General features: G+C 39.7%; 3 protein-coding genes across 13 annotated transcripts; 1 reads left to right on the top strand and 2 right to left on the bottom strand.

The window, feature by feature from the left end:
* Positions 1 to 499: 499 nt before the first annotated feature.
* Positions 500 to 14,140, top strand: LOC124181954 (cAMP-regulated phosphoprotein 21). Of its 7 annotated transcripts, none has more exons than XM_046568708.1 (15): positions 500 to 749; positions 7,060 to 7,239; positions 7,438 to 7,548; positions 7,706 to 7,958; positions 8,045 to 8,315; positions 8,424 to 8,900; positions 9,006 to 9,615; positions 9,727 to 9,893; positions 10,005 to 10,930; positions 11,345 to 11,530; positions 11,690 to 11,867; positions 11,932 to 12,134; positions 12,242 to 12,415; positions 12,530 to 12,683; positions 12,841 to 14,140. In XM_046568708.1, the coding sequence occupies exons 4-15, from the start codon at positions 7,725 to 7,727 to the stop codon at positions 13,005 to 13,007; spliced, it is 3,747 nt and encodes a 1,248-aa protein (XP_046424664.1). In that variant the 5' UTR covers positions 500 to 749; positions 7,060 to 7,239; positions 7,438 to 7,548; positions 7,706 to 7,724; the 3' UTR covers positions 13,008 to 14,140. The 7 variants fall into 7 exon arrangements, with proteins under 7 accessions (XP_046424664.1, XP_046424668.1, XP_046424666.1 ...); XM_046568710.1 differs by lacking the exon at positions 500 to 749 and adding an exon at positions 4,748 to 4,960; XM_046568706.1 differs by lacking the exon at positions 500 to 749 and adding an exon at positions 6,057 to 6,398.
* A 314-nt stretch (positions 14,141 to 14,454) lies between these two features.
* LOC124181955 (kelch-like protein 22) lies at positions 14,455 to 18,228 on the bottom strand. Of its 4 annotated transcripts, none has more exons than XM_046568715.1 (8): positions 17,664 to 18,221; positions 17,518 to 17,594; positions 17,088 to 17,337; positions 16,778 to 16,967; positions 16,562 to 16,670; positions 16,356 to 16,477; positions 16,010 to 16,246; positions 14,455 to 15,623 (listed from the first exon to the last, which is right to left on the bottom strand). In XM_046568715.1, the coding sequence occupies exons 1-8, from the start codon at positions 17,838 to 17,840 to the stop codon at positions 15,280 to 15,282; spliced, it is 1,506 nt and encodes a 501-aa protein (XP_046424671.1). In that variant the 5' UTR covers positions 17,841 to 18,221; the 3' UTR covers positions 14,455 to 15,279. The 4 variants fall into 4 exon arrangements, 2 of the variants coding, with proteins under 2 accessions (XP_046424671.1, XP_046424670.1); XR_006870668.1 differs by adding an exon at positions 15,848 to 15,962 and having other exon boundaries at positions 15,477 to 15,623; positions 16,144 to 16,246; positions 17,088 to 17,594; positions 17,664 to 18,228; XR_006870669.1 differs by adding an exon at positions 15,858 to 15,962 and having other exon boundaries at positions 15,477 to 15,623; positions 16,144 to 16,246; positions 17,088 to 17,594; positions 17,664 to 18,228.
* Positions 18,229 to 20,182: 1,954 nt separating this feature from the next.
* On the bottom strand, positions 20,183 to 23,100 carry LOC124182778 (probable cysteine--tRNA ligase, mitochondrial). 2 transcript variants are annotated; one of them, XM_046570445.1, is made up of 9 exons: positions 22,875 to 23,098; positions 22,444 to 22,662; positions 21,881 to 22,176; positions 21,534 to 21,735; positions 21,186 to 21,448; positions 20,965 to 21,101; positions 20,745 to 20,867; positions 20,389 to 20,652; positions 20,183 to 20,316 (listed from the first exon to the last, which is right to left on the bottom strand). In XM_046570445.1, the coding sequence occupies exons 2-9, from the start codon at positions 22,488 to 22,490 to the stop codon at positions 20,266 to 20,268; spliced, it is 1,383 nt and encodes a 460-aa protein (XP_046426401.1). In that variant the 5' UTR covers positions 22,491 to 22,662; positions 22,875 to 23,098; the 3' UTR covers positions 20,183 to 20,265. The 2 variants fall into 2 exon arrangements, with proteins under 2 accessions (XP_046426401.1, XP_046426400.1); XM_046570444.1 differs by having other exon boundaries at positions 22,444 to 23,100.
* Positions 23,101 to 24,907: the final 1,807 nt, after the last annotated feature.

Genomic DNA, 24,907 nt, shown 5'->3' with positions numbered 1-24,907 from the left:
TCCAGGGGGAAGTAGGTCGTTCCCATGGCAACACGGGGTGCATCGGCACCACGACCCCTCAGCCTCGCTCCTGCAATCCCGAAAAGGAGTCGCAGAAGGACGAAAAAATGATTGGCAGAGGTGGGAACGGGGAGAATGCGTCCTCTTTCTCTTTGTACACGGCGCATGCTGCGTCAAATATCAATTACGCTCCTGTTCCTGTGCATACAAAATGGCGGACGCGGTGTTCTGTATCACGAGAATGCGATTGTTTAACATTGCCATTACTAACGCTGCTGTCGTTATTACCGAATATGCAGGCACGCATTTCGGTGATTTAGCGTAATAGCGCATGTATATCCAGGCTACCGCTGCAGCAGCAGCAGCGGCACCTCGTCGTCGCCGCGTTTTTCGCTCAAGGGACCTTGCGGGTAGGGGTGAAATGAAAATTGCGGAGGGCGCGCAGGCGCAAATAACTCGGTGCGACTCGTCTTCGGTCCTCGCGCAGTATCACGAAGACACGGGCACGAGGAGGACGTCGCGTTTGCCCCCGCGTGCAGTAACGTCCGACTCCTCTGAGATCCTCCGATAGCGGTACAGCACGCCTCCTTCATCCGTCGTAATAACGCTTTGCACACAGACCACACGTACTTTGAGCCGAAGCCTCTTCAGGTTCCCTTCCCTCCTTTTCATCGTTGAAAAGACTGCAACCTGCGATGCGACGAAAAACTGCGAAGGCGACGTAGATCTCAGCCGATCATGAGGCCCAAGTAAGCAATCCGCAGGAGACGGGACTTCTGCGTCTCATAAAAACAACCCCCCGTCGAGTCTCGGACTATCGATATATGCGAGCTTGAAGCATCGAAACGCGGGTGTGCAAAATAACGCGGTGTATTTGCAATAAACTAGGACAAAGTTTATGCCCGCGGATCGAAAGGACGGATTGAAACTCATGCCAACGAGTTCTTCGGTCAGTGGAGACGCGCCTGCGCGACCCTGACCTGCGCTTTTCTGTCTTATACTTCCGGTTCCTTTTCATCTTCACCATTAAGAGACCACGAATCACCCTAGCCAAATTTAGTGTCTAGTACCCTCATTCCTCCTTTTCCTTGCGGTCTTCACTGCATCATCTTAACGCGGGCTCTTTAACTCCGCTGTGCATACAAAAAAAAACAGATATTTCGATTCCTTTGTGTAGCTCAATTTCTGAAGGTTTGATGCAATAACACTTCAGGATATCGGGATACCTTACTGCAAATTCATAAGTGATCTTCTCCGAATTTCATCTGTAGGAACATATAGATATAAAAATTTTGTTGCTAAAATATGTATACGTATGTATCCTTATTTAAGAAATTGAGACAGAATCCCATCTAAATTTGCAGTAAGGTATGAAGCTTGGTACGGGAACGTAAATCAAACATTACGATAATTATGAGAAAAAATTAACTAATTGCATGTCACGGGGCACGGTTTTTATGAGTTCCAAATATCAATGTGTGTATATGCACGTACGTTTAATAGAAACGTCAGAACAGTTGTTAAGATAATTTTGACACTAATCTGCACAATTAATTTCCACTCGTATCATACTAGTTAAACGGTATAATATTCTTTTCAATAGATTTATAACTAGCCTAATAACTACGTATAAGGAGATGCTGTACACATTTCGTAATAATCGACACTTTGCATGATCGTTGGTAAATTATATTTTGTGTGCTTTATTCTTTGAGCAGTTATTGTTATTCAATTTTTTTTTCACTTCAAAAGTGTTTATTAATTTTCTAAACAGCCTTGATTTTACCTCCCTCTGTAGGTTTTCTCTCTCGATATTCCAACAGATCGAACGTAGATTTTGTTAAAATTCAAGTAGTGTAAAATTTTTTTTAAATTGTAAGAACAGTGCGCAATATTGTTTCTGTTTTGGAATACATTGCTGCAGCATGAAAATTTTTGTAACTATATTAGACCACAAGTCAAAACGTGTACGTGCGTTATTGAATTTTCCATTGTCCTCGGGGTTGCCAAGGGGAAATTGACAAAAGTTACGATCAAAGTTTCACATTACCTAAAACGATTTCAAGGATAGAATTTATAGTTATTATGGAGAAACAGGTACATTTTCGTTTCTGAATCAATGAATCATCACTCATGTATATTTCTCCATTGGGTGCGTGTATCCACAGCGTGAACTTGGGACTTGGGTAATAGTCTTTCGAATGAGATACGAGTTAACATCCACTAATCACTTCTCATTTTTTCCGGAAACTCACGGTCACGCTTTTTCTACCAGCTGCGCGCGTCGCTTGCTTTATTTCAAGTCGGATGGCGATTGGCTAACTTAAATTTGCTGACATTTAAATTTGAAGATAACAGCCTCCAACATTCCATCGCCGGTTCTCATAAAGTGTATGCACAGTCATGTTCATCAAAGCATTGGGCTTCTGGCTAACATATTTTCGATCCGAAACAAAATGCGTATTCGATTCTGTACGAATTCTGTGACTATGTCCGGCGATGCGGCCGACGTGAGAGATTGGGAGTCATTGTCACATAAGTTGTATGGAATCGAACTCGCGTTTTGTTTCGAACTGAAAACAAGTTATCCGCAAGCCCAAGGCATTAATAAACATTACTATACATACATACATCCATCAGATAAATTCCGCAACACTCTGTATCACGTCTGTTCACCCAGCCATGGATAGATTACGTATACAAAATAACCTTTAATGACACCATGATATAGGGTGTTTGGTCATGGGGTCACATGACCGATTCAAGAGTTTTTACGAGAATTCATCTAATTCTTTCGTATAATCATGAACCGATTTGTAATTTCTCGTGAAATGTTGGTGCTAACGTCGGTAAGTGCGCTGTGGTTAGCTCGGACTGTACAAATGTCGCATACATTTTTCATCTATTTATTACGCGGCGAGACGGGCTTTGAGGTTATATTCTGCCGATTATTCGATTACTAATTAATATGATGAAATATCGGTGTTAGCTCGGCCATATCACTAAACATTTCTAATCACATCGATAGTTCCCGAATAAATAAGATAAATTCCTTTAAAAGAACTCTTAAATCGCTCACGTGACATCACGCTCCAAACGCCTTGAGCCATGCCCGCGTTTTGGACAGCGAACATCGGCGCCGAGGAGGCGAGAACGGTTCAATCAATTCCTTCTTAGACATCGGGTCAATCTCCGCGGAATGACGAGGACAACGGCGGCACAGAGCCGCAGGTGGAACTCGAGGTGATGCCGAGGCTGAAATTAGCCGTAGCTGACGTCGCGAAACACCGGACGTCGCGCGAATGGAGAAAGAGAGAGAGAGAGAAAGAATTCACTCAGTTTTAAACCGGCACTGTTGTGTATAAAGTTTGGCATTCACGATGATTGACGACGTCGAACGTTAATTAGGCAAATCAATGAATTCTACTTAGAGAAGTATTTCGACCGATATAAATCTCAGAATCGGTGGAACGTATGAAAATATTTGAAAATTCGCTCATACTATTACATTGCTACGTTGAAAAAGTATTCCTCAGAGAAATAGCTCATAGCTCATGAGAATAGTACTACAGTTCGTTGTATAAGGGATCTATAATTAATGCACTAGCTGCGCAAATTTGTCATATTTGTCGGTAACACGATAATCGCCTCTCAGGATGAAATATATTTCACTGACGAACGTTATTATCGTTCATATCTACCGAATACTGGTTGATAAATTGTATGCTCAAATTTCGTTTTACGATTTAGCGTCAAATATTGCACTAGCAAATAGATGCCACCTCGTGTCATTTATCGCCAACATTACATTGAATGTGTGCGTTTATCCCTAATATTACACCAATATAATTAACCGTATGAGTTTGAACGGCACAAGTTAAACCATCGGAATTAAGTACGGATAGACTGTTCTGTGTCTTCTACAAAACAAACTTTGCACTCAAAATGGAATCCGCTTTGAATTACTTGTTCGAAAATGCTTAACCCTATTGCGTATGGTAATTAAAATGGCTGTCATGATTCGGTACCTGTTCAGACCAAAACAAAGATAGGTGCATTTTATCCCCAGTTGTCAAAAAAAGTGCAGAAAGCATGGTCTGTAACTGTTATTGCATTCTGCTGCAAACAGTTGGATATCGAAAATTAATAAGTCAACTGCATCCCTTATACCAGTAACAAGTCACTCAAATACGATATCGAAAGTACATACATATGTGCTTGATATTACAGGCACTTCAGCGTTTACGTACTTCAAATTCTATCTGAAGTCCTCGATGAGCTAATTTGTTTCTCGCGAAACAACAACAGAGCCTCGTTTTGGAAACGTGAATAATCACAAGCTTCGCTAATATTGTATAACATCAATAATCCCGGCTGCGGGTATGACCAACACAATCGTTCCACGAACAACGATTAGTATATATATATATACTCTACATAATAGGGGGTGGTAGTGAATCACGCGACATTGATGAAAAACGGTGGAAAATAGTTGTCGCCTGGTTGCGGTGGTGGGATTTTCGTCGAACGGCGTCGTCGTGACCTTGGGCCATTGATATACGCTGTTATACTCAGCCCTTGGATCCGTGGCAACTAGCCGGTCTCATACATGCAGGTGTATAACGCCCGTGCGCCCGGTATCAGTGATGGTTTGGTGTCCGTCGTCGACGTCGTCGTCAACGACGAAATAATCCGCTACACATCGGCTCCCGCGGTTACGTATATAATACCTTGCATACGCCTAACGCGTTCACAATATAGATACACGTACGATTGGATGCGTCGTCCCGTCGCGTCGTACCGCGTCATTCGTGCATATGTAATTCAGCTATTAAGCGATTTTTACGGTGTATTATTAGAGGAGAAACGCGAACTCGTACGTAGAGTGCTTTGTATAAATACCCAGGGGATCTCGAGAAGCTGTAGCGTACCTATCATGTGAATAGTTACGTTTTAGAGCGTACGTATGAAATTGGGAATATAATATTATATCACGTGACAAAAGGAACGGCGCCGCGGCGGGTTGAAATGCGCGGTCTACAAAATAATATAACGGAATAAATTCACCACGGATAAAATGATGTTGTTAAGTTTGTTCGATTAATCGAATAATTGTTTTCATAGCTTATAACGTTCGTTAGCTCGGCGGCATTACGCGCGCGTACCAGGTAGAGGTGAGCTCTGTATATATTTATAGATTTACAAGCGATATCGCGCCGATGGTGAAGATTATTCTTAGAACGTCTTAAAATATATCCCTGCTTTCAAACTTATCGAACGAATCGCCCAAAATATATTACGCCGACGCACAGTCGTCCTACAGGAAGTTATTATTTACATTGTCAATGCAATTTGCATAACCATATGCCAGTTTTGCATACCCCCTCCTTTACGCAATTAATACATAAAATCTTGGTCACACACTTCACGCTTATTATAGGTAGGTATAATACGGGTGCATTTTACAAAGGCTGCAGTCACGTCTCCGTAGGTGTATCTGTTATGCATACCGTGTAGGACTATATTCAAGTGTAAATAAATGTTGTAATAAATATAAATACAGATTCATTCATGGTAGCGACGTGCCGCCGCCAGGTCGTGGTATTTTGTTTTCGAAGAACGTGAGAAAAACTTCTTCGACGATTGATATTCTATTCGTAGACTGACGTAAGATTATATACCGAGAATTTCTGGTTTTCCCAATCCACTAGGTTGAAACAGTGGTATGAACGCGTTAAGTTACCCCCTATCTAGCGGTGATGATACCTGTCATGAAATAAAAAAAACAATCATGAAAGAGAACTACTTATCGGATCTTCAACCCTAATGACTGTTACCGAAACCTATTGTGACGCGATGTTCAGTACGTATTCTGATGAAATTTCGTTGCAAGCGGCTGCTCCATCCAATACACGCGATTCGTGGACGTAAATTGTCGATAAAATCCATCAAGGAGCACGAACTCAAACGGATGTATTAACAAAACTTGTCACAGTAATTGTTTACATTAGGTTTATTTTTTCTACCACTAGCGTCGCCAGTGTTCCTGTTGTGCCGAAGTGTCATTGGATTCAGGGATGCTCACGATCGACTAGTTGATAATCTTACAATGTGATTCGTAGAAAGCTTTCTCCCTCCACTGTCTTCGGTGCATACGGAACATCAGTGCCATCATATCTCAGGCAGCTATTTGTTTACATGGAGCTCGTGTTCATTGTGTAGTCTCCATGATAAAAACAATCCGCTTGCTTCAAGTATAGTCGCAAAACAAGACGAAGCTTGCTATTTCGAAGTGTTAATATGCGGTGGTGTGAGTGAGGAATCTCCGGTGGTCATTTCGATGCGCGGACGTGACAGAAACGATCGAATCATACCGTGTTTTCGATCTTGTAAACTACGTAAGGCTTTTTGTATTTAACTGGAATTCTTAAGACTCAACGTAATTGTCGATGTGTCGAGCATCGATGAAATTCGAATGCCCATCACTTTATAGCATTTGCGTGACATAACCTAAAATTTTCTGCATTGGCTCTGTGTCATCGAGTCAAATGTGAACACAATATACGCTGACAGGATCGAGGTTTCAGACTAGTTATCGACTCAATTTTCGTCTGCATGATGCATTGTTTTACCGGTTTCACTAGCAAATAATTAGCATCGAAGATCGCCTTCGATTTTCAATTTTTCTCCCCCCTCCCTTCTTCACCGCCACCCGAATTCTGATTCACAACTAATATATATTTCAATATAAATTCATTCTGCAATTTACAATTTCCCATATTATTGAGTTATGCATGCTCTTCAATTGTGCATGTGCAGAACATAAATAACGCTGATCCGATGTTTAGATCTTAAAGCGCGAGACTATGTTGGAATGCGCTAATTCACTACAATAAATAACTTTCGACATTGAGAAAAAGTTCTATTTGTTCTAACCATCATTTCTTTTCCTCTTTACCAACAACTATAATTACTACTGTTACACACAACATGTTGTGATGATTTATGGTAATTCGAAGAAAAAAAATGTCAAATATTTCAAAAATAAATTTCTTTCAGAGCGTTTTAAAAAATGCTGAATAGTGCTAACGAGGAAGATTGGCCAGAGGTCTTGCAGTACCCATGCCCGCCAGCCATACGACCATAGCGGGCATCTGCCTCTGTGAATTCTGTACTTACCATTCTGCGAAATCCCATCTTAATAAATGACATAGAAAATAAATGAGCAGAGAATGAAGAGTGAGTTGAACTGTTTTGTTTATAAACTATCCGTACTCTCACAAACATTATAACACGTTGTGAAACAATAGGGAAAATAATTATTCATTGTCAATCAGAATATCTAAAAATTGATCTCATCTTTTCAATAAGAAAACATCTCCTCTTAGTTACTTCAAACTGATTTAGTAACCTTTTATTGTGTTTCTTTTCCTGCAGGTGAACTTGTGCAACGGTGGAGATATTTATTAGCAGCTTATGCAGGATTAGCGGCTTTGGCCTTCGACTATCTCGATTACCAAAGCTGCTGACGTTTTTCCACAACCTTAAGTAAGCAAATCTCCTTATCACCGTTTTTCTGCAGTGAAAAATCTAGCATCCACAATCTTTACTCTAATCGAGATCTGGGATTTTCATTTTCTGTTTACAAAGTCTCTGCATTAACAATCTCTTTCAGCTAAATTTTTGAATCCATGATATCTTACAGATTTAGATGTCCTGGTATTATGCCCTCTCTTCCATACTCAAGGCACGAACCCCTCGTTAGTGCAAAGTTGAGTAAATCAGTCCCAAATATGATAGGCGGGACGACAAATATTGCCAACGAATCCTGCCCCACATCCACGTCTTCGTCCTTGCTGTCAGTCTCCATTTCTAGTTCAACTCCAATCTCTACCCCCGCAGTTTCCACCGTTGCCTCCGATAAATTGGAACATCTGCATAAGACTCAGCGAAACAGGGTAAATAATTCTTCAGGCTTATCGTTTCGAACTTTTCACCTGTGTCTAATTAAAATAACAACTGTAATAATAATTAATCCCCACAGTCTCACGCCAAAATAAAGCTTCTAGTCAGAAGTCACGCGATGAGAGAGTCGACTTCACCCCCTAGAGAACCTAATGGTCTGCAGCCTGCGCAGGACGCAGAGAAGATCACAGCCAGGAACTCATCGACAAGTCCTGGCAGGCCGAAACCACTTAATAACAACAACGAACCAATTCTCGACGGCAATATACCAAGGTTGACAAGCGATGTTGAAACAAAAATTAAGGATTCCCACCCTGTCTCTCAGACCTGCCCAAACTCTACACGAAATGGTACCGACCATTTATTTTCTTTACCAATATTCATGAAACATGAAGTTTATGCTTTACGTAATGGAAAAAGGATCAGAATCTGTTCTCTAATCGCACGTTTATGTACAGGGCAACTTGGCTCCCCAGAAGCACTCCCTTCAAAGAACACCACGCCTGTTGTCGACGCGATTAAAACAGGCGCCAAAAGTCCGACCGAAGTTGGGAACTACAGTAGCTGTGGGTCGAACACTTCTCCTGGTCTTCTACAGACTTCGTCATTTTCCAATTCACAGCAGACCTCAAAGTCGAACCATGGACTGCAACACTCGCCCAGGAGCACAAATCTGGCTCAGCAAATGCACAGCAATGAGAGGAACAGGGGGGACCAAACAAAGTCCAATTCTACCTCATCATTGTCATTCACCTGCAATGTTCCCTGTTCTAATCAGTGTGGAAACAGCAGCAACAACAACAACAACAACAATAACAACAACACCAACAACAACAATACCCTCTCTGTTAGCAGACCGGGGTCTAGGCACAAAATGCGACATCGCAATGCTTCACAAGGCAGCTTCGAAGCTACTTCACCCAGTATTTCACGAGGTTTGTTGTGTTTTCGTGTCCACCAAATTCCTTGATTGGTATGCCTCGATACCTTCTGCGTTTTCTTTGCCGCAAAAAATGATCAAATCCCTTACCGTTTTACAGACAGCAGCACAGAGCTATACACCGATAGCACGGGCATAGACTTGGAGCAGTTCATAGGCGATACGTTAAATCGGAATCAAAAGGACCGCACAGTTCTGCTCCGGATCGAACGTGAGCTTGTCGATTTTGCTCGAGACAGACAGAGAGTGTGTCATAAATTCCCCAACATGTCATCGTACAACCGGATGCTTGTACATCGCGTTGCCGCGTACTTTGGCATGGAGCACAATGTCGACCAAACTGGCCTCTGCGTCGTTGTTACAAGGACGAAGAATACCAGGATCCCGGACACGAGGTTCAAGGAGAGCATTAGGGACGATATCGTCCTCAACGAGGAACCGAAACGCAGCATATTGAAGAGAGACTCGAACTCCTTTGAGGAGAGTTTCAACTTCAAGTCACCGGATCGTTTCATAGCAGACTATTGCAGGCGCAGTAAAAGTTTCGAGGAACGAGAGGAAGAGTACGAAAGAGCAAGACGCAGGATATTCAAAGACAGCAGTGTCGAAAGCACTGAGGCAGCATCCTGGCCATGGTCGTCTGCTGAGAGTTCGGACACACTCCCCAAACCCAGGATGTCTCACACTTTGATCTCTGATCACCGCAACAGGTAAAAACATTTTACAACTGTGTCATACAGGTATCTAAAGTTGCGTGAGGATTTATCGGAACTTCATTGAAATTCGTTAAGATTGATAGGGATTTTATTTCGGTCTTCCAGACAACCAATGCTCCTAAAGGTGGAGTCCTTTCACGAAAATGGATCCCAGCGCCGACCCTCGGTCCCAAAGTCTTATAGCTTTGGCGGATATGCTGCAGGAGGCATGCTCTCGAGAGATAACAGCATCACTTCCACACGAAGCGCCGGTGCCCGACTTACTAAACAAGGTTGATGCACCATGTTATTCATCTCTTTTAAAAATGTCACCTTCGGAGAAATTCTCAAATATCAGTATCTAAATAATTTGGTGAATAAACGAGTATTTCGGGATATTTCAGATTCAGGAACGAGTACCTGCTCGCGTTTGAGTCCGTCCAGTAGTGGTTACAAATCCCAGAGTCAGCGAAGCGATGCGACAATATCCCCCTCGCCATCGCCTTCACCAGTGATGCCTGCAGGACAGAGCCATTCCCAAATATCAGGTCAAGAGCCGGTGCCCTCGAGTCCTAACGGAAACGGGCAGCAGACCGTCATCTGGGCAGTTACCGACATAGCGAGTGTTCCGGTGGGCAGCGTGATAATAGATCCTCAAACCAACCTGACGTATAAGAACTCAGACGGCTCTGTGTATCGTTTCGATCCTGAAAATCCGCCGCAAATATTCCCGGATCGTGATCGAAGGGAGAAAAGAGTATCTGGAGAAACTGAAGAGGAGGAGCAGGAGGAGGAGGAGGAAGAGGAACTGCCGGTAATCGAAAAAAATTGTTTCCCTCCTCAAAAAATTACGGAGCAACACAAAAGGCGTGCGAGACATGAAAAGAATAGCAGTCAGGAAGCTGCGATGTTCACCAATTCTGCAACCTCACCGAATCCCCCATTTGATACAACGACCACTCAGGTATCTCAACAACTTCCTGTCACACGAGCGCAGCAACAACAGCAAAGAAACGGGGGACAACATACTCTAGTCAAAAATTATGCCCCACACGTTTACACTCATGGGCCACAAATCCACCCTCAAACTCCCTATGCGAGCTACGTGTCTCCCAGCTCACAGGCGAACAATCAGGGCGTTTATCTGATGCATGCTAGACCCTCATCAGCTATAACGATATCCCCTTACCAACCATCCACCCAAATTCGCGTCGAGGGAAGCCCGCAGGTAACCGAACGCGGAGATATGATATGCTGCAATCAAAATCCCATGATCGCGAGTTACCAGATTCCAGGAATGCAGCCTGGGATTCCTCCACAACCTTACGAGGTGAGAAAAGCCAGGAATTTCAAAGTGAATCTTTGACACCATCGAACCTCGAATAAAAAAGTTTGATGGAAAAGAATCATCTGCTTTTCATACGTGTGTAAAGTAGAGTTTAAAAATATTGAGACCATATTTTTTCATTACCTTTAAAAATGATAATCACGAAAGTTATATGGAATTGAATTTAGCTGTTTTTGACACGGATAAATATATTTTAGCATGGGTGACATGATACCCTTTTTCAACCTGTTGTCTCTGCTACAATTTTGTTTCAAATTAAAGAAAAATTGTATCCGAATCACTTTTCACTGAACTACGGCAATATGGTATGAAATGAAGAAAAATTCCATGAAACTTTCCCTTTTCAAATCGTGATAATTCAGTCTTCAATAAAATATGCTTGTTTAACTGTTTCAGGAGGTTGCTGAACTCTCTGGTTCATTTATTGGCATGAATTTATATGACCAGAGGGGAGCCGGCGACGGCCAGCCTGTTGCTATGACTTCACAACCTTACCAGCATTCACCACAAACTCAAAATCCTGTGCATCGCACGCAGCCTGGCTCCCCTGCCTGCTGGCAATCGCATACTAGTCAAATTCCAGTGAGTATGAGTCTTTGGCAATTACGAAAAAACAAAAACTACTCGGCCTTGGAAAATGTTTCAGAAAAATTTTCAGGTATCGAAGTAAATAATCATATCGACCAACTTGATTTGCTCTTATTATGTAAATCATCTTTTTCTTCTATTTTCCGATCATAGTTACGTGGTAATAACTTGATACAGGTACAACCAGCGATGTATTTTGTACCTCCGTCACCAGCGGGTATCTCAAATGGTCCAACTCCTGTCGACGCAAGGCAACACCTCCAGAGATTCGCAGCTGCTTATTCCTACAATCACCCTAGTGGTGTGCCTACGCCGACAAATCAGGCTGCTTGTGAGTAATGATTAAAATTTCGTCAACTTTTCTATCGTATAATTAATGGAATCTATTTTTGCAGCTAGTTACGTCGGCGGGTATCCAACACCGACGATACCGGCCATGCCTGTAATTCCTGGTATGCAGTCACCTCAGACAGAGTTTTCTTATCAACCTACGACGCATGTAATACCAACCTATTATAACACCGGACAAGCCAGCATGCAACCCACCCCTATGATATACGGGGTCCCAACGCCACCGAACACGCCTTCGAACAGTCAGGTATTTTCATAACATCAAATTGCTCGAGTGGAATTACTTGAAAAGTTTTGGTAGCACAGAATGAGTTATACCCTCGATTTCTTGCTACTTTAAATTCGTAATTACAGATGTCCAGTGTAGCCCCTCTGATGTACGTCAACTCGAACGGCTATCCATCCTCAGCTTTGATAGCGGGTAGTACATTTGGGCATCAAGTTGGAGGGGGCGGTGGACAGTCGGCATCTTCCTACATGGGTGCATCACTCGTTCCAAATGTCATGTTGCGGCAGACAATTCCTGCGGTGGGTTCAGAAAAAAGAGAAAACGCATGAATATACACTAAACCGGTTACTGTAAAGTTTTATTTCTATCGAAGGGGCGGTAGGGTGATATACGACATTGTACGATGTTCACAGGTTAGCGGAATAAGAGCCTCCACGCAGTCTAGTCTTCAAAGAACAAGCAGATCACCCGATGCTGGACAGGAAATATTTGGGGTTGGTGGAAGGGACAGGAATCCACAACCCCAATATCAAATGCCGTTATGCCAAGGCGTTCACATCATTCAAGGTAAGTAACGCAAATTACCTTGAAGTCTGCTCTGCACTTTTACATATGAAAAATATGAATTTGTACGCTACATTCTGATTTACATACGTTTATCGTCTTTGTGCCTTCTTTTTCCACACTCTTTGAACAATCCGCTTTGCCTCGGTGCAATTCTCAGGTGTCCCTGGTAATCCCAGGCTCCAATATGCGCCTGCACCATCTCCGCTTTCTTCACAAGGATGCCCCCGACCTTATCGACCGCCGTCCTACACCGCAAGCACCTCGAACGAAGGAGCAAGAAATCCAGTTGACAATAGAAGCCAAAAACCGCGAAAGCACAGGTAGTAAAGCTCTGTAATGTGACGTGTAAATATAGGTAAGCTTATCAACGGCGTATCATAAGAATTTGGTTTCATTCAAGTTTTTTTTCTCTAATTTTATGTTCTTTCCATTTTTAAAAAAATTTTCTGGTACATGTAGACTCGATAGAACAAAACTCGATCTAAAACGACGATAATTGATGATTATAAACTATGTACAATTTTATCTCCGCAACGTTTTCAGACCACGTACGACATGATTCCGTTAAATGAACTTGACTGCATTTTCATTAATCATTCATCAACGAAAATAAGTAAAAGTGAATAGCAGGCATCCCTATAATGCTGGATTTGATCACAGCCTGAAAATTCAATTATACGTCGTACGAAATAACGAGAATCTACCTGATAAACAGGACGCAGATGAAAAAATAGCAAAATAGTACGAACAAAGAAAGAAAGGAAGTGAGGAAACCGTTCGAGGATATAGCGTTATTTTACAAAATAAAGAATTACATATACATACATATAGAAAGCAAGGTAAACACAAAACTTGCGGCACAACTAACGAAAACCTACCTTAAAATATATTCTAGATTAAAAAAAAAAACACGTATGAACAAAATTCCTATGATATCCGCATTATTATTATTACTGTTAATATTATATTTTTTATTGTATGTGTCTGTATGTATAAACAAATGCATAAAATTATTTAATTCTCATTCAAGTTTACACAATGTATATAGATATTATATTATATATTATTATATATATTATATTTACATGAATGCATACATATGCATATTATTATTATTATTATTGTTATTATTATTATTATTATTGCCGTTGTCATTTGTGGCGTGAAAGGATGGTTACATATATATAATGAAACTCGAACAATTCACGGAAAAAATATGAAATACGCGCTAATGGATCTAAGATTTTTATTAAAAAATTTCATAGTTCAGATTATATACATATACACATACATGTATAGTATACTTACCATGCATATTTCCCTAATAAGTAATAAAATAAATCATTTGTCAAATGTCCACAAATGCAAATTCCAAAAAAAAAAAAAAAAATTGCCAATATCATTCGGAAATATTATTTCACAAGCAGGTAAAAACCTGCGCCTCCAGGCACATCCCACTATTTGGACAATTTCTTTGGAACAAGATAAATCCAGCGATTATCATTCAAGTAGCACGGATTTACCATACCTTTACGTCGTGTCTCGTTGTCAGTGTATATTTAGATTTAAAAAAAAAAATTGCTGGTTGCACGTTTCACACGCTGGCTTCGTATCATTTTCAAATTTTGCTATTGTACTTTGAAGAACAAAGAAAAGTAGTTAAAGAAACGCGGGCGTTCGCTAAGAATATTTGAAATTTTTTTATATAGGTAGATATACGGATCAATATATGTTTTTAAATTATTGTTATTCAGTTTTTTTTTTTTTTTTAAATGCATGTCCCTCTATTCGAAGTTTTTTAATCAGGTGAAATTACTTTTCATGTACAGCAGTATTCTATATTATGTTAAAATAACTTTAAACTTTTTTGTTCTTCCATTTATTGAGTAATTTCTTGAATTTCATGACTTGTTCGATTCTTTTGACGAGTATTTACTGATACTTTCTCGATTGAAAAACGTCTACTGGGTCGAACAAAAATATTCAGTAACATCTATATTAGTTTCAGAGTATGGTGAAGACAATGTGTGATGTGTGCAATGTTAATTTTGAATAATCCAAAGTGTGAATTTAGGCTTAGCGATAAAAAGCAAAACTGTGTTAGATAGAATAATCGACAACTAATGTAACGCAAAAGAAAAATTAAAAAAAAAAATAAAAACTCTGAAAAAAATAACGGCTATTGTAGCAATAGAAATAATTACTCAGTCCAACTATCTACAATTACGATTTTCTATACCTATATGTATGTATGTTTAGAAATGCGATAGAGAACGTCTATGTATGTATATAGCTAAATATAAATTGAGACAATTTAGACTTTGTAATATATTGGTAAAATTAAATTCATTTTTTTCTCAGATTCTATTATAAGTCGTTTATTGATATTCAAATGGCAAGCAGTTTGTAAGGAATTTTAAATCTCTCAGTGATTATTCTTATTAATTTCACATCAGTATTAAAATCGTCATCTATTATACAAATCATTTACAAATACAGTACTCAATTATCATATGAGCTTATCACTATGATGACATGTAAAAATCAAATTAAAAAAAAAAAAGTTGAAAAAAAAACAGAATTAGATGCAGACGACTTAATACCGTCTTGTTTTATTGCTGGCATCGATGTCGATTAAAAGTCGTTCGTTCAATTTGCATGAATTTATTATATTAAAACAGCCTATCGGAGAATCAACGCACAGGTTCCGTATACCGGTTCCATCTTGGCTGTATCTCATTCGCATTTTCGTATACCTATCCCTTGTAAGCATCATTGTTTCTATGTAGACTGTATCTTCGCTCTGTGAAAACCCGATTAAATACGGCCCATTGGTAACCACATTGCTAAACGCTGATGCACAATCCGAAAACCAAGTAGCAGGGTAATTTGAAAGATCTCCTTGAATCCAAACTTGGGCATACTTTGGATTGTTGCAATCTGTAATAAAATACGTTGATCGAAATAGCGGTAAGCAACTCAAATGATTGGATTTATAGGAAACTTGAATGATGAAATAAACTGGTCAGGTAAAGTAAAATACCCAGGTTTCGTTTTTTCATTTTTTTCACAATCAGACACTTGAATTAACTCTATAAGTACTGTAGACAGTGCTATGATAAAAGACTTATTCTCATCATATAAAACGATTATAATTCTGGAACCTCTAAGTACCAGAGAAATGCTGCATGTAGTGCTCTTGATACTGGCATGTTAGAACCATATCATGTCCCATTTGTTGTTGCCACTACAGGTTGCCATTAGCCTTCGGCCTCCTCCCTAATAGTAAGTAGTACCTAATTAATGGCTTTAAAACTGCTACTCACCAATGATGTAAGTTGAGTCGTTCCACCACGCAATGTACTGAATAGAAATCGGTTTGGTTGCAAGCGACGATGCGTTACGAAAACCCCGAAAGTCACAACAGATTGTTTGCCAATTATTTTTTCTTGGGTCGTACGTGTAAAGTGCCGACTTGTAGATCATCAGTTTTTCATTATATTCGACCGTCATAGGTACACTGGTGAATTCCTCAGGAACATCCGCCGCCTTGCTCCATCTATCTATTGAGCAAATTAAGCGGTGAAATTTTGTCAAAGAATCTTTAAATTGGCAATAAACGTATTTTCGGTTCTTTCTGAATTTCTTTTCATCTAACAGTAAAATTCTCACCTTGATGAACATTGTACACATCCACAGTTGAGAGTTTAAGACGGCGACGTCCTACACCGCCCATCACATAGAGTCTGTTGTTCAAAAATGCTACTGCCATGTGTCGGCGTGGTTCCCGCAAACTTGAAACAACACAGAACACTCACTTACAATGCTTTTCTCATGATTATGAATATGGTTTAGAACTATCGAGGAGACATAAGCACCTGGTGACGTAGTACCAGGACTTTGTAATCGTAGAATAGCGCCATATTTCCTTTTCAAATAATCCTGTACCGATCCCATACTCTCCACCAATAATGTAGATGTCATATCCTACAATTTTAACAATAAATCAATGTGAAGTCACGGTTTTCACCCAAGACCAATTCTTAGAGCTGGATCTCTTTGAAATTCACTCTCTGTTGAGACCTGAGGCTTACCTCGCCCCACAGCCTGCCTGCCTTCAATGTTCTTGGTAGAAACGTTGGAAAACTTAGGTATTTCAGCAACTTCAAAGAATTTACTTCCATCCCAACAATAAATACAAGCTTGCTGCTGGTTTTCACCAATCACTTTGTATCCCACAACACATTGTGCATTGCTCTTCAACCGTTGCTCATTGATTTTTTTCTGTAAGATATGAAAAATATTAATAATAAAAGTAAACGACAGGAAAAAATTTAATGTTATATAGTCAATCATCTAATAACCCGCGTGCAGCTTGCAACCGGGAATAAAATTATTCCGTACCGTGCGATCATTGTCCAAAGCATCTTTCTCCAACAACATAAATGGAAAATGTAATTTGAATCTGTCGATTTCGCCGGATGGAACATTGCGCTCCAGCCACTGTTTAGTTATTTCGAGAAGAAAGTTGAGAGACGATTGGTTGCAGGCGCTTCCTACCAGATCTAAAAACTCTTCTTCGGGAAGTTCAAGATAGGTGGAACAATGCAGACCCTCAGAGAGGTGTTCCAGGCATGAAGCTTTGGCGAGATCTCTGAGAACCAAGAGATTCAACTCTTTAGCCAATCGCCAGAACTGGATGGATTTTTCGGGATCGAGACGACGGCAGGCAATTATGTTCGTCAAATCTTTGGTGAGTTCCTCGGCGGCGAACAAAACGCCCAATTCGAGCAACTCGGGAACGTCGTCTAAGCTGGAATACTGCGAGGCGTACCTTGAAAGACTACGTTTGACGCGGCGAATATCGGCGAAGGTGGAATTAGCGCTCTCAGAAGTCCAGCTGACGAATGTCTGCAGAAGAGAAACCATACGATAAAATGAGGTTACACAGACAACGGTTAATTTATTGATTCAACTTACCCGCAATGTTTTTGCATCGATTTCATAATTGATACGGTGCTCGGTGCTTAGAGTGTCGCAAAAATTTGGCGAGAAGAGAGACGCGAAGTAATCGCTCTTCGACGATAAATCATCACGGTACGCTTCTATTCGCTCTTCCCCGAGAATCAAGGTTACCCGCTCCTTCGTCGTTTCCATATTCAGGGATTTCAGGAACGTCACAGTTACCGGTACATGTGATTGAACTTTGTTTCCACGGAACACTGATATGCAAGACACTAACCGTCATTAGTCCTCTAGCATCGAACACCACTTGTTTGAATCGACGGTTTCAACCGTTTCAACCCATCAGCCGTTATTTTATGTGTATGCGAATCAAGTTCAGCTGCCCCCCTCCGCGCTGCTGGCTGATGACACTTCTGCTTGTTTATAATCATGCTTTTGCTTGATATGATACGGCAAATGCAACCGCAAAAATATGCGCAAAAACCTGATTTGCATACATTTCTTTAAGTAACTAGCAGATGATTATCAAAACCGGTTTTCTTCGTGCAGCTTCTGCGAATTTTCAGGAACTTTTAGCTGCTAGACTAATCTCGAGACCATTGAAAAATCTATTTGTTTACATCATGGTTTACATACATTGACCAATCTCACCATGCGGCACCTCCGACGAACATTCGTCTGTGATATTACTTTGATTGATCAAGAGCAATTACTCTTTAAAGTAATGATCAGTGGCTAATCTAATGCTGACATTCGTTCACGCTCAATTATACTTGTTGGGTAGTTATTTTGGATAATCGAGATCCTGCCGGCTGCGTCATGTAATATTCATTTATTTTACTTGGTTTGAATTTTTACTGGTGAGAGTTGGTAAAACTGCTGCGCCATACCTGCGCGGAGTTTTGGTGGTTTCAATTTCTCGGTGTGCAACTCGTCAATGGAATTATTCTTTGAATATTTCTTCACTAAGTGAAAAGCAGCAGTGTTCATATGTAATTATAAATTTATAACTTAATAATGGGTGTGTCGATGCCAATATATACCTAATTATCTTCCAACCCCCAATGCAATAGTTTGTTAAATAAGTGACTGTCGCGATTCTATCGCGTTTCAATTGCCTGTTCTGAGATGAGTAATGTGTATTTATATGGTTCTTATTGTGATTGAAAAAAAAATCTCAACAACGGCGCGATCATATCGTTTCACTCTGAATTAGTGCTTGTGCCAATACTACTACGTCTAATATGAAACATAGCATTGAATTTATAACGTTTTTCGTGTTATTTGATGCCTTGTGTTGCCCACAAGGTGATTAAAAATTAATTAAATTTCGCCAATGGGAATGCGTAGTACGCTAGATAAGCTCTACAACTTACGGTTTTTGTTTTGTTCAATTTCGTTCGATATTCGTTTCGATTATTGCCGATTATTGTCGGCTTGTTACATTTTTTTAAATCTAAATCATTCGCGTGTTATGCGTGTGCATTAATTAAACTCTCTAGAACAATTGAATCATTGACGAAAAATCAATTTATCTGGCCAAAGTTTCGAAATGTGTCGATCTTTATTAAACGATCGCACTAGCATTTACGTCTCGATTTGAAATATAATTTTTTATTGTTTGATATGCAATTTTTCAAATGACGATTGTGTGGACCTAATAACCCGTGATCTTGGTAAAAAAATTTTAAAACGTAATAATAATTACAATAAAACTAGCTTTCAGAGGTTTGAAAAAAACAAGAAATCGGAAATTCTATACAACCTTGTTTTCAGAATGATCATTTGAAAAGTATAAGGCTCGTTAAAAGTTCAGTTTTGCAAATGCAAAAACGTCAACATTCCTACTTGGATGTGCATTACAAATACAAGTACGAGTAAAACGTACATGTTAACAATAGATGTGAAATATCGGCGAATGGTGTGCTGATAATAGTAAAGAACAATAATTAATGGTAAATAATAGTATAATTAGAAGCATAGCAGTGACAATATTGAAATTTCACGAAATGTATTGTAACACTATCGAAATCTCACTGAATTCACCAATTTTTGGCAAATCCATCAAACTTGACTGCTAGATGAACAAACCTGATCAGACATGGTCTGGGATCGCGGTAGTTTTATTGTTTTAAATATTTGTTCAAATATTCTTGCGTCCATTGAACGACAGTCTATGCAAAAAGGACAACAATGAAAGAAGAGTGATGAGAATTTGGACAAGGAATCCCCTTAAACTTTGCCTGCGAATAGAATCGTCTTTTCCTTTTGGTCTTTGGTTTACATTTTAGAAAGGCATGTGCGGGCGACAGTTTAGCTATTCGAACGTTTTTCTTCCCCCAAAATATGTAAATAACCATTTTCGTAATCTGAATCTTAAAGTCATATACTACATTCTTAAATCCGACCGTGTTCCTTATCCTACATCCTATCCTAGACATTAGAGATTGATACATCTGTCTTATCCATATCCGATTCGGTACTTATCAACATCATTTGGACGAATAATTGATTAAAATCACGAGGGTGCGCAATAATTTGTACAATTACTTTATTGATAGCCTAACGGATGACATTATTTCAATAGCAAAGAAAAATGATGGTGCTATTTTTAAATTCATGTTTTCTTAGCTCCTCCAAAACTCCACGTAGATGTATTCCCGTAATCCTGAAAACGAGCATAAATTTGATATCACCGTGTTCAGGGTCAAGTTTTATTCTTTCGAATTGCAATTCTCACCTTTATTTGAACTCCGTGAAGGGATAGATTTTTCCTTGCTGCATCGCATGCTTCTAACAATCTTTTATCCTTTAACTCGACTTCAAGCGCAAAATTTCTAACATCTCTTCTCAAGTTTACAAGATCATCTATAACGTCCGCCGTTTGTATACTACTCTTCTGCGTATTCTTCGTGTTTGTTTCCAACCCGAAAGACTTCAATGTTGATGTTATATAATTCGCGAGAGCTGCGATAACAGCAGGACTTCGCACTGTTCCTTCTTCCTGAAATCATGTACGCACAATGTTATTCATTGATTTAATTAATTAAAAATCGCAAACTAAGTACAACGATGGCATAACCAGACTTCACTCACCTCGGGCGAATGTAACATCTTATTTCCAAGAGTAACCAAACTTGTAATTTCGCGTATTGCCTTTGGGGTATCGAAGTCACCTGCTAAGGCTGATTGAATTACCGATTTCGTTTTTGCCAAGCTCTAAAGTCATAAGAAATATTTTTAAATCATTATTTTATTAACGCTTTTTAGCCCATTTCATTTTTGAAACAAATAAAAACCCAAGAACTACTCTTACTTGTAATATTACAACTTCGTCTACATTTCCCTCTGGTAAAGTTCCGTTCACGTAGTTATTGCAATCGTCTAAGAAACACTCAACTTTTTTTAATATTGCAACAGATGCCGCCATGAGATCATCCGTGTATTCCACCCCTGGAGAGGACGTCAAGAAATCATTAAGAATAAATTGAGTTTGGTTGATACAAACAATAACTGATAACTGACAACAAAAAATACCTCTCCTGTAATGCGAGGTCAAGCAAAAGAGCCTGAACTGATCGGCAGTGAATTTATCAAGTAATTCTGCGATGCTGACACTGTTTCCTAAACTTTTGGACATTTTCATACTATTTATATGAAGGTGTCCTGTGTGCAGCCAGTAATTAACCCACTGTGAAACTCCGTGATGTTGACATGATTGAGCTTCTTCATTCTCGTGATGAGGAAATGCCAAGTCGATACCTCCGCTATGAATGTCCACAGACTTTCCAAACTTCTCACTGAAGATTTAGAAGAAGAAAAATTTGAATTTGCCGCTGGAAATGGTAATGAAATATGCATTTTCAATTTTCCTGTAAATATTACCTGGCCATTACACTGCACTCTATATGCCATCCGGGTCTGCCGGGTCCCCAGGAACTTTCCCAGAAAGGTTCGCCAGGCTTCGCAGCCTTCCAAAGAGCAAAATCCTGGCCATTTCGTTTTCCCTGGGTACAAGGTGCGGTTGTTTCCTTAATGCCTAGTTTTCCGTACGCCTGATACTTACTGGTATCGAAATAGACTGAACCTAGTTCAAATTTCAAAACATCTGCATTATACTGGAAGATAATCTCTCAATTTGTGATAACAACCGTTAACGCTTCCTTGCATCATTTACCATATATTACAAAGTGGTAGTTTTTTCATCGGTCGAAATCTCGCACGGGTCGTACCTTCGTCGGTGACGTAGGCCCCGCCATTTTTTAGTATTTGAAATATAAATTGCAATATTTGAGGCATGTGTTCTGACACGCGGCAGCACAGATACGGTTGTTGAACATTCAGCTCTGCCATATCAGAAAAAAATTCTTTCTCATAGAACCTTGTTAATTCTTTCCAGTCCCGCTTACTCTCCCCAGACTTCTTTATTATCTTGTCATCAATATCTGTTATGCCCATCATTGTTATCAAGTTGATGTCAAAATATTCTACCAATATTCGACGGATAATGTCCAATTTGACGTAGGAACTGTAAGAAATTAATGGTATATCATGATTTTAGAATGAAAGAAATTGAAGCCATGTTTATTTCTATATGATGAAGCAACCGCTTTTCAATTTGACAGTTGAAAATTCTGTGTCTCGGAATATTTCACGCTTTACACATATTCGCAGAAAGTTTCGTTAATAACTGGTATCAATAGCAAATAGTCAATTTGAAAACTTCTGTCTTCAATGATTTCTTGAATTCCCATAAGAGTTGACGTAAGTGAGCAAGGCAGAATAATTTGTTTACCAAGCGTGACCTATGTGCGCAGAGTCGTAAACCGTTGGTCCGCACATATACCAACTGGCGTATCCTTCATTTCGTGTAATCAATGGAACTTTAGATTTTACTATAGGATTGTAGACTACTATTCCCGTGTCAAATCCTGTCGGCTCAATCCACGCGACTTCACCCACATTCCTTTTCTTATCTTGATTTTTCCATGCCGACACATGCAGTCGTCTATTTCTACAGAATGTAGAAACCAACAGTGAGCGTAGCAGTTTCATTATGTCAAAATTAAAATACTCATTTGGTTATTCTAGTCTATTTGCGCCTTTATTTCATGTCACGATAATATATTGAAGCAGATTTTTCTGAATAATGTATTTTTATAGGTTGGATTTTAATTTATACGATGGTTGGACGATTGCCGGTATTCCGCAATGCTCGATCAGTACCATATAAATAAAACTTTGACGATGAGGAAAGGATTATGATTTTATTGTGTTGAATATAATTTCCGCAAAAATCTTCAGCGGACACATTCTTTGCATTCCTGTTCACACGTTACAAAATTACAGGTTCGGTTCGTGGTTCGGTTTTACAACATTTTTCTTATAGGTTATGTTTTTAGGGACTCTAGTTGTGTTTAATCCATTGTCTATGGTTTAATCTAGGGACCTTAGTTGAGTTAACCAATAGTAGCGCCCCTACCGGTAACAATTGGTTGTGCTTAGATTTTTTTTTTTAAGGTTACGTTCCCAAAAATATGTTAATACTGGAACGCTCGCCGTAACGTAGCGCTGCCTGAGAGTGTCGCCGAGAAAGACAGAAAATTAGGAGAATTCTGTCCTTCTCAGATACTCGTTGCTGATTGGCAAGGAAAGAGATAGAGGTGAGAACACACCTTCTCGCTTTCACTAACGGGAGCATATTTCTGTCTTTGTTCAACCTTTGCATGAGGATGGACTGACAAGACGCTTAACACCATATTTTTCATTGGTTATGTTCAACCATGGTAGCGCCTAACGTTGGTAACCACGGTGTTTTGGTAACATACCGTCGTCATTGTGATATTGAAAAGCTGAGAAATGCCGTTCAAGAAATATCCGTAATTGGTCGGAGAATTCATACTTCGCCTGACGTCGCACATTGTTACGGCAATGCTCTAAACATTTGATCGCGTTATGCGTAGCCTACGTGGTGTTTTCATCCGGCCGCTGAGACCATAGAGATATATAAAACAGAGCGTAAGCAACGGTGTAAGCGTCCCGTGAACGGATTCGAATCGGTTCTCTAAACGAGAGCAGATAATAATTCTAAACAGCTAGGCAGGCGCGTGCAGCTACCCCCACTCCATGTGAAGAGCGATATAGAGGGCGGGAGGATTATTATCTTTCGTCCTTCACAGAACTTATTTAACTCTCTTCTGAACGCCGTGCGGTATCAGTCGTTTCCAAGAGATTAGAGCAGCATAACGTGTACGCAGTATTATTTCAACATTCAGAGCGCGTTGTTCGATCAGTGTACTTGTACCATACTCATCTGTGAATAATACACGAAGAGCAGCGTGTAGCCTGAAGAGAAACCGAGTTACTGAAATAAAAACATCCTACGAACGTTCAAGATGAATTTCGTGTTTCGAGTTTCCATTTTTTTGTGTAACTTCAGATTTCAGTCATGTTATTTTTGTCTCTATGCGTCGTGTGACAGTTTTATTTTATTTTTTTGGGGTGATCTTCGGTAAATGCGCAGTTGCATTGTTAGAAAGTTTATTCAGTCGGTTCAGATAGCTACAGCACACAAAGTGAATGTAGGATCGTGTGTTGTTGCGGTGCGGATTCTTGGACTACAAGAGATTAGTGAAGATCTAAATTACGTAAAAAGTGCGTCGCTTCGCCAGTAAACCTCGGATGCTGCAAGAACTACTACATGTAAAAGTGTGGAGCAGCCCAGAGTCGAGGTAACAATACTTATTTTAATTATTGATTGATAATTCGAGGTGGTACATATAAAGCCGAACTTTTGTTCTTGCATAACATACAATGAATACGAAACTAGACAACAGTAATAATTAATTTGCAAACTGAAAAGCCAATTTATTAAATTAATTCAAGTGTTCTGTTTTGTTTTTTACAGATTTAAGCAGAGACTTCCGAGTAATTTTTCCATTTCTCGGCAACGTTGGTGAGTTTGCACGTGTTAGGTTATGGGTATTTCCCTGGGATTCCTCTGTCACGTGGCGTGGCGGTAACAATTGTTGCACAAATCTTCGATTTCTTAGCTGCATGGATAGGCTCATTCACGATCACAACGTGCTTGACTTTCAGTCGAATAATTTTTTTCTTCGCAATTTAATTTACTGTAGCTTACTTAAAATTATAAATTTTGCACGTTGTTAAAAGTGGAATGAGCATCGCGACAGGTAACCATCGCTTACTCGGCACTCGCGAGATCGAATTGTGTTTCACAACTGCTGTAGTAATCTACG

The sequence above is a fragment of the Neodiprion fabricii genome, chromosome 5, assembly GCF_021155785.1.
Source record: "Neodiprion fabricii isolate iyNeoFabr1 chromosome 5, iyNeoFabr1.1, whole genome shotgun sequence".
Taxonomy (NCBI): domain Eukaryota; kingdom Metazoa; phylum Arthropoda; class Insecta; order Hymenoptera; family Diprionidae; genus Neodiprion; species Neodiprion fabricii.
This window is presented reverse-complemented; position numbering and strand designations above follow the sequence as displayed.

Coding starts and splice junctions, on each gene's coding strand:
- LOC124182778 (XM_046570444.1), bottom strand. CDS start 22,703: ATGAAACTGCTACGCTCACTGTTGGTTTCTACATTCTGTAGAAATAGA. Junction 21,102..21,185: donor GACCTCGCATTACAGGAGAG/GTATTTTTTGTT, acceptor CGTCCTCTCCAG/GGGTGGAATACACGGATGAT. Junction 20,868..20,964: donor ACGAAGTTGTAATATTACAA/GTAAGAGTAGTT, acceptor TTATGACTTTAG/AGCTTGGCAAAAACGAAATC.
- LOC124181954 (XM_046568712.1), top strand. CDS start 7,725: ATGCCCTCTCTTCCATACTCAAGGCACGAACCCCTCGTTAGTGCAAAG. Junction 8,316..8,423: donor CCCAAACTCTACACGAAATG/GTACCGACCATT, acceptor GTTTATGTACAG/GGCAACTTGGCTCCCCAGAA. Junction 10,931..11,344: donor TTCCTCCACAACCTTACGAG/GTGAGAAAAGCC, acceptor TAACTGTTTCAG/GAGGTTGCTGAACTCTCTGG.
- LOC124181955 (XM_046568714.1), bottom strand. CDS start 17,840: ATGGAAACGACGAAGGAGCGGGTAACCTTGATTCTCGGGGAAGAGCGA. Junction 16,478..16,561: donor TCCTGGTACTACGTCACCAG/GTGCTTATGTCT, acceptor TGTTGTTTCAAG/TTTGCGGGAACCACGCCGAC. Junction 16,247..16,355: donor TGTGTACAATGTTCATCAAG/GTGAGAATTTTA, acceptor TTTGCTCAATAG/ATAGATGGAGCAAGGCGGCG.